Source organism: Chelonoidis abingdonii, chromosome 1 (genome assembly GCF_003597395.2).
Source record: "Chelonoidis abingdonii isolate Lonesome George chromosome 1, CheloAbing_2.0, whole genome shotgun sequence".
Taxonomy (NCBI): Eukaryota; Metazoa; Chordata; order Testudines; family Testudinidae; genus Chelonoidis; species Chelonoidis abingdonii.
Window position 1 is genome coordinate 309,363,404 of NC_133769.1, and position 14,069 is coordinate 309,377,472.

The window sequence follows — 14,069 nt, forward strand, 5'->3', positions numbered from 1 at the left end:
CTGGGGTCTGTTGCAGGGTTTGGTTCCTGGGTTAGTGTTTTTGTTGTGTGGTGTGTAGTTGCTGGTGAGTATTTGCTTTAGATTTGGGGACTGTCTGTAAGCAAGGACTGGCCTCTCTCCCAAGGTCTGTGAGAGTGAGGGATCGTCCTTCAGGATAGGTTGTAGATCCTTTATGATGCTAGTGGCTTTCTTTTACTTTCTATGTTGGGCCTGTCTTGTAGTAGGTGACTTCTGGGTACCCTTCTGGCTTTGTCAATCTGTTTCTTCACATCACCAGATGAGTATGGTAGTTTTAAGAATGCTTGATAGAGGGTACGTCTACACTACAAGATTATTCCAATTTTACATAAACTGGTTTTGTAAAACAGATTGTATAAAGTCGAGTGCACGCGGACACCCTAAGCGCATTAATTTGGCGGTATGCGTCCATGGTCCGAGGCTAGCGTCGATTTCCGGAGTGTTGCACTGTGGGTAGCTATTCTGTAGCTATCCCATAGTTCCCGCAGTCTCCCCCGCTACTTGGAATTCTGGATTGAGATCTCAGTGCCTGATGGGGCAAAAATCAGTGTCGCGGGTGGTTCTGGGTAAATGTCATCACTCATTCCTTCCTCTGGGAAAACAATGGCAAACAATCATTTCGCACCCTTTTTCCCTGGATTGCCCTGGCAGACGCCATAGCACGGCAACCATGGAGCCCGTTCAGCTTTTTTTTTTTTACCGTCACCATATGCGTACTGGATGCCGCTAACAGAGGTGTTACTGCAGCGCTACACAGCAGCATTCGTTTGCTTTTGCATGATAGCAGAGACGGTTATCAGTCGTTCTGTACTGTCTGCTGCTATCATGGGTGCCCCTGGCTGAGGTCGGCTGGGGGCACAAAGGCAAAACTGGGAATGACTCCCCAAGTCAATCCCTCCTTTATGGTTTCTAAAAATAGAGTCAGTCCTGCCTAGAATATGGGGCAAGTGTACTAGAGAACCAGTGTATCAGAGAGCACAGTGCTCTGTGTCAGATCCCGCAGAAATGATGAGCTGCATGCCATTCACGTCTGGGGGTGCCCTGCAACAACCCCACCCGTTGCTTCCCTCCTCCCCCACCTTCCTGGGCTACCGTTTGGCAGTGTCCCCCCATTTGTGTCATGAAGTTATAAAGAATGCAGGAATAAGAAACAGTGACTTGTTAGTGAGATAAAATGAGGGGGAGGCAGCCTCCCGGCTATGACAGTCCAGGCAGAACATTAAGCGGTGCGGGGGAGAGGAGCAGCATCCCCTGCTTGACAGTATGATTAAGCGGTCCAGAGGGAGAGGAGAAGCGGACATTAAGCTCCCGCTGCTATGATAGTCCAGGCAGTACAGAATCTTTTCTTTACACAGGAAAGGAGGGGGCTGATGGAGCTCAGCCCCCAGTTGCTATGATGAAGGACGGTTACCAGCCGTTCTGTACCATCTACTGGAATGACCAGGGAATCATTCCTATTTTTACCCAGGCACCCGGCCAGCCTCACCTGAGGCCAGCCAGGAGCACTCACGGGCTGATGACGGAAGACGGACTAGCAGTCATACTGTACCATCTGCCACCAGGGAGGGGAGAGGAGCGGATACTGCTCTTCACTGCTGCAGCATCGCGTCTACCAGCAGCATTCAGTAGACATAGGGTGACATTGAAAAAAGTCAAGAAACAATTTCTTTCCCTTTTCTTTCACGTGGGGGGGGGGAGTAAATTGACGAGCTATACCCTGAACCACGCCGGACAATGTGTTTGAACCTACAGGCATTGGGAGCTCAGCCAAGAATGCAAATACTTTTCGGAGACTGCTGTGGACTGTGGGATAGCTGGAGTCCTCAGTACCCCCTCCCTCCCTCCATGAGCGTCCATTTGATTCTTTGGCTTCCGTTACGCTTGTCACGCAGCACTGTGTAGCCTGGAGATTTTTTTCAAATGCTTTGGCATTTCGTCTTCTGTAACGGAGCTCTTGATAGAACAGATTTGTCTCCCCATACAGCGATCAGATCCAGTATCTCCCGTACGGTCCATGCTGGAGCTCTTTTTGGATTTGGGACTGCATTGCCACCCATGCTGATCAGAGCTCCACGCTGGGCAAACAGGAAATGAAATTCAAAGTTTCGCGGGGCTTTTCCTGTTACCTGGCCACTGCATCCGAGTTCAGATTGCTGTCCAGAGCGGTCACAGTGGTGCACTGTGGGATACCGCCCGGAGGCCAATACCGTCGATTTGCGGCCACACTAACCCTAATCCGATATGGTAATACCGATTTTAGCGCTACTCCTCTCGTTGGGAGGATACAGAAACCGATTTAAAAGAGCCCTTTATATTGATATAAAGGGCCTCGTAGTGTGGACGGGTAACAGCGTTTAAATCGGTTTAATGGCACTGCTAAAATCGCTTTAAAGGCGCATAGTGTAGACCAGGTGCTGAGAGGTTTTATTGTGTTAGGTGATGTGTCTCTGTCTGAGGGATTTAGGAGCTCTGTCAAATTGAATTGTATGCTCTTGAGCTGAGACATAGCTGTAGACAATAATGATCTGTGATGTGGGTCTGGATGAAAGCTGGAGGCATGTAGGTAAGTATAGTGGTTCAGTAGGTTTCCAGTATTAGGGTTGATTATTTATGTGACCAATCGCATTCATTAGCACTGTGTAGTGTCTAGGAAGTGGATCTCTTGTGTGGACTGGGTCCAGGCTGAGGTTGATGGTGGGGTGGAAATTGTTGAAATCCTGGTGGAATTCTGTCCTTCCATGGCGTCCAGATGTTGAAGTATGTCGATTCAATCTCCTTCCCATGGGTCCAGATGTTGAAGATGTCATCAATGTAGTGCAAGCAGAGTAGGGTTGTTAGGGGACGAGAGCTGAGGAAGTGTTGTTCTAAGTCAGCCATAAAAATGTTAGCATACTGTGGGAACATGCAGGTACCCATGGCAGTCCCGCTGACTTGAAGGTATAAATTGCATTGTATTTATGAACTCCAAGGTATGTATTTAAATTATTATTATTAGAAAAAAATTAAGATTTAGCAGTTTGGTTTTTATCGTCTTTCATTTAATATGTGAATACGTACTTTACATTTTCAAATAAATAAATAAATAATTTGAGAGTGCTTCCTGTTGACCTGGTATTAACTATGTTGTGGGGATGAGGGCTTATTTGCTACACCTCAAAATGTCTTCAGCTCAAAATATTACCACATAAAACAGGATGCACACTCAAGTTATTACAATAATAATATTGCAATAGATTACAGCAAACTACAATAATCAAGAACTAATAGGAACATTTTTTGTATGATGTGAAGAGAAGTCCCAATGGTCACATTTGTCTCTGGTACACATCCACTGAAGTCAAGAGACAAATCTGATCAATATGTTTATAATTATGCACATTTATATCACTTGAAGGTGTGACACTGATCTCTAATGCTAGTTAACTCTGACTTCATCTCAAATACAAGTTTCTATTGCAATTAGTTTATTTTCAAGAAAAGAGAAAGAAAATCCATCCTAAATCAAAAGTGTGTGACCATACTGCATTTCTCACAATCTCGGAATTAGACTGACTAATCAAAGTCACTGTTAAAATACTTGTGATATATTTAATACTAACTGTTATAAAACATTCTAACATGTACAATTAGTAACATACTTGAAAAAAAAATCAACCTAAACTTGCTCCAAATGAATAGATTTGTTGCAAATAAAAATAATTCAAGCATCTAAGGACCTTGATAACATGAAAAATGCAGGCTGCTTTACTAGCATCAAAATCTTGTGTATCCTCTGTATCTAGTGAAAATAGGTCATCTGTAAATAGGTCAGACAGGGTACTTAGGAAAAGGAATGACTGGCTTTTCATAAATGTAATATAACTTTTTTTTTTGTTTCAGCATCATCATCCCATCACTGGTATTTGCTTCTTGAAATCAGTAACTTCTGCGTTATTACTGAGTATATGGAAATATTCAATTTATAACACTGCAAAAGTTGTTTTGATTTTCCAAATCACTCTAGATCAGAACAAAAGGCAATATTTTAATGGAATATTTAATTGGAAATGTCAAAATTCCACTAGCTTTGGCAATACATATTCAATGCCCCCCAATAGCTAGGCTAATTAGAGCATTTAGCACATATCTAAAAATCATTGTTCTTCTTTTGAGTCTCACAATATGCAGCCCAGTTTAAATAACTGACTCCCGCTTTGGTATTACATCTTTAGTTGCAGCACGCTGTGATTTCACAGCAATGCTGAAACCCCACTGGAACATGAAATGTTTTGGGGGCGAGTGTGCATAACTAAATGCTGGGTTTTTAACGACAGCACACAACAATGCAATATATCACTTTATTACCCATAGGCCAGTTTCATTCTCCAGCAGATTTTTATGGTTGTGAAATCATCATTAGAGAACTTTAGTGCGTCACACTGGGGTGGGAGCTGGCAATGCAGGACTAAAGAAGAAAACTAATTCTTAGCTGGCACTATGCTACTTTCTGACATTTTTTAGGAAGAATCAAACACACAATGCTACTGTTGACAGATATGGGGCAATCTCCTTTAGCCAACATGTTTAACAATAATGTGACACCTAAACAAAGCAAGTAAATAATATTCTAACACAGGTCAGGTTCAGATTTTTGCAGTACTTTCAATTTGTAATCACTGTCTCCTTAAACAAGAAGATGGAAAGAGTAGCGCACAAACAAGGGCATTATTCTAGGGTTTAGGATTTCATCTGTGAGAGTACCAAAGTTAAAGTACTCTACTGAAATGACAGCACAGAACAAAATCTCAAAAATTGAATTTTACTAGGGAAAATTAAGAAGATTCTCACAAATCCACATTACCAGCACAGCCCACACAGTGGAGGCTGTACTCTCTGCTCTGTGGCGGAGCAGCAAATGAGACGGGGTAGAAAAGGATATGAAGAAATAAAGGAAAGGAAACTCCCTAAGGAAGAGGCCCTGCCAAGGCTCTAAAACAGGGGTCAGCAACCTCTGGCACGTGGCTCGCCGGAGTGCGGCTGGGCCAGTTTGTTTACCTGCTGCGTTGGTAGGTTCAGCTAATCGCGGCGCCCACTGGCTGAAGTTTGCCATCTCAGACCAGTGGGGGTGGCGGGAAGTGGAGTGGGCAAGGGATGTGCTGACCACGGCTTCCTGCCACCCCCACTGGCCTGGGACGGCAAACCGCGGCCAGTGGGAGCCACAATTGGCCGAATCTGCCGACACGGCAGGTAAACAAACTGGCCTGATCCCTGGCGAGCCACGTGCCAGAGGCTGCTGACCCCTGCTCTAAAAGCTAGCACTAACAGGCAAACACTTCACAGGAGTGCTCTAGCTGACTGTGCTGCCTTTGGAAGTCAAAACATTCTTGAGATTCACTCAGTGGGCAGGTCCTATGGCTAAGCATGCCCTGGACTGACAGCTGACACTTCAGTGCTGTGGTGACCAGAAACCTACCCTCTCTAGTGAAGAGCAGTGGACCTGCCTTTGCTAGAGAAAAACACTTCCCCTTACATAGCATGTTCACAGACCCACTTCTTTGCTTTTTGTTATTTTTTTTATTCTCTTTCCCTTCATATCCATTTTGGAATTTCTCTGGGTCAGCTGAACAGTGTGAGACGGTGAAGTTACATTTCTATTAACATCAAACAGCACGATAATCGTGAGCACAGAGCAGAGATTTTAACCATTAGTAGCCATATTAGAGATTTGCATATACACAGCATCGTTCTCAAGCAATTCTTACACTCTGATTAGCTAAAAATGTCTGTCAGCCATTAGAATCCTGGGATTTGCACATAATATAGTTATTAAGAACACTGTACAGTGATTATGCAAATTAGACACTCAGAACCAATGAGAGTGCATAGACTACATAACAGGAAGAAAACTGTATGCTGCAGTGACTTTTATTGTATTTCTGCACTCTACAGATTCCATTTTAGAATAATAACTGAATATTATTTAAACAGGAGTGCATCAGTCTATGATTCGGCTCAGTATGCTGTTAATAAGCATATTGTATTAAAAAACTGTTACAAATAAAATTACTATGAACAGTGACAGGTTTTCAAAAATTCAATTGTTTTGTATTTTAAAAATGTATACAAGTACACCTCTACCCCGTTATAACACCACTCGAAATAACACGAATTCAGATATAATGTGGTAAAGAGGTGCTCCAGGGGGGTGGGGCTGTGCACTCTGGCAGATCAAATCAAGTTTGATATAACGCAGTTTCACCTATAACGCATTAAGATTTTTTGACTCCCGAGGACAGCATTATATCAAGGTAGAGGTGTAATTCCTAATCCAAATTGTGTACTGCAAGCTGCAAAACTTCAAGTTATAAACTTCTAAAAATAGGATCTTAAAGAGGAACTGTTTACTTATAACAACAGTGACTTAGGCAAGCTGCAATAATAAAACCTCTCAACACAGTATTTTATCGATTTACCATAAACAAAATCCAGGTTCAATAGTTGTTCCTTACTTTTTATGAATGTTTTGCAAGATTTTTATAATCTCTTCATAAAAGGATGGTTAAGAAGCTTGATCTCTAGTCATCTGAGATGAGCACCAAACTTACCAACAAGATTAAATTTTGTCAGTGATCACTGTTGTAGCCTGATGCAACCACTCCACAAACATGCTCTTCAAAAAATCTTTACTACAACGTTTAACAAACTCTATTGCATCTATAGAGTCAGAGAAGTGCACTTACCTGGGTGTTCTCATAAAACAGAACATCAGGCACTTTCATTTTCTCACTGGGGTTATAAACAGGCATGGTGGCAGATCCAATCCTCAGAAACCCATTATGTATTTCACCTATACATTTTATGAAAAACAAGGAATTACTTATAACATTGATCTGCTGATGTGTGGTCAAGAATACTGGTAATGAGACAATACATACATTTGTTGCAATGTATGGGTACAGCAAAGCTTCCAGCTTTCAGAAGAAAGAGGACAGAAAAGGAATAGCATAAAGCTCTAAGGCTTAAAATGAGTTCCATTACAATGTGTGACAAATTGGTGATGTTAGGGGGACAAGTATCAGAAAGAACATTGCAAATTGTTACAGCTGCTTTGTGAAGCCTTAACTTGGTACTCCCTTCCTCTAATCATTGAGTGCCTTTAAAATGGTTTGACTGACTCAGCTCTTAGAGAAACAGCCTGCCAGTCATTTCCTTTAAACTTTAGGCAAGATAAAGTCACTGTTGGTTTCTCCATTCAGCACATTTTATACAAATGGGTTAATAACACAAAATAGGAACATTTAAAACGTCAATGAAAAGTGGCTAAATTTGCATATGTTGGAGAAAACCTTCACGAGTTTGGAGAGAAAAATAATTAAAACCACTGTACTGGCTAACCACAATAGTCTGCTACAAGTAGTTATGCTACAACACAGCAGTTCTAGGTACTCAACTCTGCCTCCTACAGATGCTTGCCCTTTTCCTCTATTCAGACATCCTGTTGAACTGGATAAAGCTGAACTGTAATACTGAGAAACTGCTCTCCATTGTTTGTTTTTATTTTGTTTAATTTAACTCTGCTATGGTTTTGCAAATAGCAGAGTTACAAAACTGCTGGAAATGTGAACATTAACTTACTAAATCTGCTGTATTTTTGGTAGTTCTAATATTGCACATTCTTAATGAATCAGGTTCAATCAGATTTATAAAGCAATATAAAGTTTGCATATTAGTGTCAGTTTTGCAAAAAACTTAAACTTTGTATGCAACGGAATGACTCTCTAGTCCAGGGGTTGGCAACCTCTGGCACGCAGCTCACCAGGGTAAGCACCCTGGTGTGCCAGGCCACTTTGTTTACCTGCTGCATCGGCAGACCATGGCTCCCACTGGCCGCAGGTCGCCATCCCAGGCCAATGGGGGCGGCAGGAAGCTGCGCCCAGCACATCTCTCACTCGCGCCACTTCCCGCCGCCCCCATTGGCCTAGGACAGCGAATCACGGCCAGTGAGAGAAGCGATCGGCTGAACCTGCCGACGTGGCAGATAAACAAACTGGCCCAGCCCACCAAGGTGATTACCCTGGCAAGCCGCATGCCAGATGTTGCCGATCCCTGCTCTAGTCATATTACTATAATTCAAACTATTCTACCTATATGAAGTTATTACTTGGCACCAATTTATACTACATATTTTTTGAAACTGAAGAGAGCCTGCATTACTAGATACAATAGCTGTAGACATTTTTATTGGTACAGTGTTTTCCAGCGTTTCCCCTGTTTTAAAGATCTAGCAGTGAAAACAGACAAGACAAAACACATAAAACTCTCAACAACCATGCAGGAGAAGAAGCGCAAAGAGAGTACTGGTGAGGCTGTAAGGAAATGAAATAAACTGAAAAGAAGAATTTAGTGGACAGGAAGTGACAGACTGTGTGGTGCATGACAGAAAACATGAAGCTGCACGTGAGGAAAAAAAGATGGAAGTAGGAAGGCCAGAGGATAGAGGAGTAAATTAGGGGTAAACACGATAATGAACTAAAAGAGTTGTGGGTCATATTAAAGAGGAAGCACAGAGTATTGTGGAGGATGTGCTGCAATGGAGAAAGATCTAGAAGATCAATCACACAAAAATTGTAAGCCTGGACAACAGGAAGGATGGCACACGCAGTTGTCAAGAATGCTAATGGAGGAAAGCAGCAAAGTGACCCAATAAAGCAAAGTGAACAAGGACCCCATTGATCTGGGAGACTTAAAATGTAAAGGTCACACACAAAATTCCATGGGCCAGGCTACAATAAAGAATCACGTAAATTTAGGAAGAAAAATTTAGAGAACATATATAGAGAAATACAGGTACACTCTTTAGCAAGACAACAGCTAAGGGATGTATCTAAAGCAGGGAATAATTAATTAAGGGAACATTTAATACCTCTTTTTATGTTCAAACAATTAAGTAACGTTCATGAAAGATTAAAAACAAAAAGTGACAGAAGCTTACAGCTATAATCCTTCTCCTCTTGTTTCCTAATATCATCTGGGTTTATCTCAATCCCTGAATCCAGTAGATTTTTATGTAAAGCTGATCTTGCAAGATTTGGCAAAAACCTAAACCAAGGAAGGGGAAAAAAAGGAAGGTCAGTTTTTACTTTTCTCAGGGTTCTTTTTGTCTTCCAAGATCAATGTGACACCCTGGTCATGCCCTAAATAATGTCAATTCCTGTCCCACTCTGACAGTTTCCCACTCCTCACCTACTCTGTCTGTGCTTACCAAAGGAAATGGGACCTTGTGCTATTGGAAACTGTCCAATTTCCTCTCCCCTCATCAATAACTCCTAATTCCAAAGTTATATGGGTAAAAAAAGAAAAAAAAAAAAATACAGTCAGAACATACAGAAAGTTGTAGCTGCCAAGTATTCTTTAGACTTAACCTAAAATTCAGTTGCAAAATTATATTAATATAAATGCTCATTTTAAAGCACTACATTGTTATGTGGGATTCCAGTGAAGAAGCTGTAATGACGAATGAGTTAGGATGCCGGGGGGACGATGACCTTGTTCCTTCCACAGTTAATGGGAGCAAGATCCTTCAGCTGTGACAGATCCCAGATCATACAGGCCAATGGGAGCTGCTGGCAATGGCAACCAGTATGTCCCTCAGCCCACGCCGCTTCCAGCAGCCCCCACTGGCGCGGAGCAGTGAACCACGGCCAGTGGGAGTCGCAGTCGGTCAGACTTGCGGATGGGGCAGGTAAACAAACTGGCCCGTCCCACCAGGGGCTTTCCCTACACAAGCGGCGACCCCAGTTTGAGAAATACTGCTCTAACTGACACCTAACCACATTGTACTCCATTAATACAACCCTGAGTAATATTTTATCTTTTTGAGACAGCATCACACTTTTGACAATCATTAGTTCTGAAGACCTATTTCTATTAAGTCATTAAGCATATGCCACACACACACAGATTAGAAAGAAGTGCTGAAGTAGAATCTAACATTCTTTGATTAGGGAGGATTGGAATAGTAGCAGTTCTACTTTTAATGACTAACTCCTTAAAAAACTTAAACCATCTTTTTAGCATATTAGCAATTGTTTCACAGAACCTTAAACTTTCATAGCAAAATTAGTATGGCTACCTGGAAAGACAGGCTTTATTGACAGCATGGTAGAGACTTTCATCTGGATACTGTGATAGCCGACGACAAATTCGTAATAGCTGTCGTGTGGACAAAGACGATGCCAGTGACTGTGCCTGCCAAAAATAAAAGGTAATTTTATTAACAGTCCTCTTGGATTTAAACCAGAACAAACGTGGAAAAAAACTATTTACACTGAAAGCAATTATTTCAAAATTTTGGTCTTAAACAGGTGCTTTTGTCCTCATATCCCAGACTGCATTGCTTAATCCTTCAGAAGTTAGAATTCTGTGTTTGTGGCAGGAATCTACTACCATGGAAATCATTATGTCATCAAAATGTCAGCATTATGATTTCACTGTATGAGCCAACAGAAAGAAAAATGTATTTGATAAAACAGGTGTGCGTGCTATATAAGTTGTGTTAACATTATATTATTTATTATTATTATTAGGAATTACAGCAAAAAAAAGAAAAACAAGTGAAAATTAAATTATTTGTGTTAAAGCTGATTTATTTGGAAGTTTCCTGCAGAACTTTATGGCAGTGCCTCAACATATATAACATACCTCTTCATATATTAGAGATGCAGTATCCTGATTTCAGATTATCTCGTGTCCATTATTTTTAAATGTATTTAGCATTTGTAACAGAATTGACATCCTGGAAATTGAAGTCTTCTATTTATTACCAGCTGAATATGAGCTCCTCATGTGATGCCCTAGCATAAAGAGCTAGCATGATCCTAGGATGTATAAACAAGGGAATACTGGGCAAGAATAGGGAAAGTGTATTACCTACTTACACAGTACTGTGCACACATTACTGGAACACTGTGCCACTACTGGAACACTCACAAACCTGGGTAACTGAGCAACAAAATGGCAGATGAAATTCAATGTTGATAAATGCAAAGTAATGTACATTGGAAAACATAATCCCAATTATAAAATGAGGGGGTCTAAATTAGCTGTTACCACTCAAGAAAGAGATCTTGGATTCACTGTAGATAGTTTTCTGAAAACATCCACTCAATGGGCAGCAGCATTCAAAAAAGCTAACAGAATGCTGGGAATCATTTGGGAAAGGATAGATAATATGACAGAAAACATGATATTGCCTCTATATAAATCCATTGTATGCCCACATCTTGAATACTATGTGCAGATCTGGTCCCCTCATCTCAAAAAAGATAGATTGGAATTGGAAAAGGTATAGAAAAGGGCATAAAAAATTATTAGGGGTATGAACCAGCTTTGATATGAGGAGAGATTTAGAAGACTGGAGTTTTCAGCCTGGAAAAGAGAAGATTAAGGGGGAATACAATCGAGATCTGTGAAATCATCACTGGTGTGGAGAAAGTAAATAGGAAGTGTTATTTACTTGTTCTCATTACACAAGAACTAAGGGTTACTAAATGAAATTAATAGGCAGCAGGTTTAAAATAAGAGAAAGTATTTGCGGAACAATCTGTGGAACTCTTTGCCAGAGGATGTAACGAAGACCAGGACTATAACAGGGTTCAAAAAAGAACTAAATAAATTCATGGAGGATGGGTCCATCAATGTTGCCAGTATGGGCAGGAATGGTGTCCATAGCATCTGTTTGCCAGAAGCTAGGAATGGGTAACAGGGGTTGGATCACTTGATGTCTACCTGTTCTGTTCATTCCCCCTGAAGCACCTCGTATTGGCCACTGTCGGAAGACAGGATACTGGGCTAGATGGACCTTTGGTCTGACCCAGTATGGCCATTCTTATGTTCTGGTGTCCACATATTCAAATGGATAATGAAAGTTGAAAACAACTGAAAGAAGAGCTATCAAAATGATTCACAGTCTGGAAAATGTGCCTTATAATGAGCATTACAGGAGCTCAATCTATTTAATTTAACAAAGGAGAGAGAGGGTTAAGAGACTATTTGATTGCAATCTGTAATTACAAAGGAAGAAGGTATCTGATTCAGCTGAGAGTATGTCTACGGAGAATACACTGGCATAGCTATGTCGGTGTTGGTATAATGTATAATAATGGCATTATCCATAATGGCATAATCCCATAATGTAGATACAGCCTATACCAATGGCAGAGGTTTTTCCATTGGTGTAGAAATACCACCTCTGCAAACAATAGCAGCTATGATGACAGAAGCATTCTCCCATCAACATAGCTGCATCCATCTTCGGCCAGGTCAGCACAGATCTGCTGGTCAGAGGTGTAGTTTTTTCAGACCCTGACAGAAGTAGCTATGCTGACCAAACTACTAATGGGTTCTCGAATCTAGCAGCAAAGACACAATAATGTCTGAAAGAGTTTAACAGTTGAAGTCAGAAAAATTCAAATTAGAAACAAGATGCAATGAGGCTAAATTAACTATTGGAACAAATTGAAGTCTTTATATCAAAACTGAAGATCTTTCTAAAATAAATCTTTTCGTTCAACCACAAGTTATCCGGTGAAATTCTGCGTCCTATGTTATGCAACAGTAAAGATTAGATGATCATAATGGTATCCTCTGGCCTAATTTATGAATCCACAACATAACTACATAGCATGGGTAACAAAAATACAAGCTTCTCCACACCGTCCTGCCAATGTTTCTAAACTCTGCCAGAGTGAGGCCATCTGTAGAAGCAAGATAACAATTCAAGATCCAAGCCCAGTCATTCTGGAGTCTCTGCTGAAACCATTTACAAAAGTGTCAGTCACTGTTAATTAAATAGCGGAGCTGGGCAGGAAAAGGTTTTCCTGTTGTGCAAAAAATTTTGAGATTTCAGAAATTTTTCCCATCTCGAATTGAAATGAAAAATCAAGTTCGGAAAACCCATTACAGCAAAGCCATCCACTATCACCTGCACGTTTCCCAGAGTCACAACTTTTGTAGCAGCAGCTTAACGATTGCTTTGGCTACTTGCATCACTGCAGCCCCACAGTAGATTTGCCCACTCCAAATTGATTCCCGACTGACCGGTAGCTGTCTGGCGTTGCAAGCTTCCAGAGGGCTATTGCCACTCGCTTCTCCACTGTGAGGGCTGCTCTCATGTTTGTATTACATCGTTTCAGGGCAGGGGAAAGCATGTCACAAAGTTCTAAGAAAGTGCTCTTACGCATGCGAGAGTTTCGCAGCCACTGCGAATGCTCCCACACGTCAAAACAATGCGGTCCCACCAGTCTGTGCTTGTTTCCCGTGCCCAAATTGGCGTTCAATGGGTAGAAGATGCCCGTTATAGCAGTAGCTCCAAAACGCTGGGGCCAGCGGTTATGGAGAATTCTGCCTCCATCTCGTCATTGCTGTCCTCGCCGCTCAGCAATAGCTGCCTCCTCCTCTCCTCTGCCTTTGCAGTTCATTGTTCATATAGTCAGCACGAGAGTACGCGAGGTGTTGACAACGGTCAGGATACCGTTTGTGATCTCAGGGTCTGATTGCTGTGCTATGGCGTTTGCTCAATGCACTCGGGGGAAAAAGGCGCCAAAGGGTTGTCTGCTGCCTTCACAAAGGGAGGGTGAGGCTGTACCCAGCACCACCCGGGCAATGTTTTCTGCCCATCAGGCACTGTGCTCTCAACACGGAAGTGGGAACTATGGGATAGCTGAGGAACAGCTACCCACAGTGCACCGCTCCTTAAATCGATGGTAGCCTTGGACCATGGACGCAAGCAATCGATTTTGTGATTGCATTGTGGACGCGCAAAACTGATTTTATAACATCGGTTTTGAATATCGGTTTAAACTACTTCGAAATAATCGTGCAGTGTAGACGTACCCATACACATCACAGGTTAGTGATATATATTTATATATAAATAGCTTCCCATGCTGTGCATTAAAATGTGTGTTCAGGTCAATGGTTCCTTTTATTACTTCAAATTATCAAAATGAAACATTTGATTGACCCAAACCAAATTATTTTTTTGACTTTTGGTTCATAAATATTTTTGAATT

The 14,069-nt window shown here is 41.5% G+C and overlaps 1 protein-coding gene across 1 annotated transcript in view; it reads right to left on the bottom strand.

The window, feature by feature from the left end:
• The window catches only part of VWA8 (von Willebrand factor A domain containing 8), a 279,054-nt gene that overhangs the window by 150,190 nt on the left and 114,795 nt on the right, over window positions 1-14,069 (bottom strand). Inside the window, exons 17-19 of the mRNA XM_075065283.1 lie at window positions 10,130-10,245; window positions 8,990-9,096; window positions 6,738-6,844 (exon numbers count right to left, since the gene is read on the bottom strand). Of these exons, the coding sequence (XP_074921384.1) occupies window positions 6,738-6,844; window positions 8,990-9,096; window positions 10,130-10,245 (330 nt within the window). The remainder of the gene's footprint in view (window positions 1-6,737; window positions 6,845-8,989; window positions 9,097-10,129; window positions 10,246-14,069) is intronic.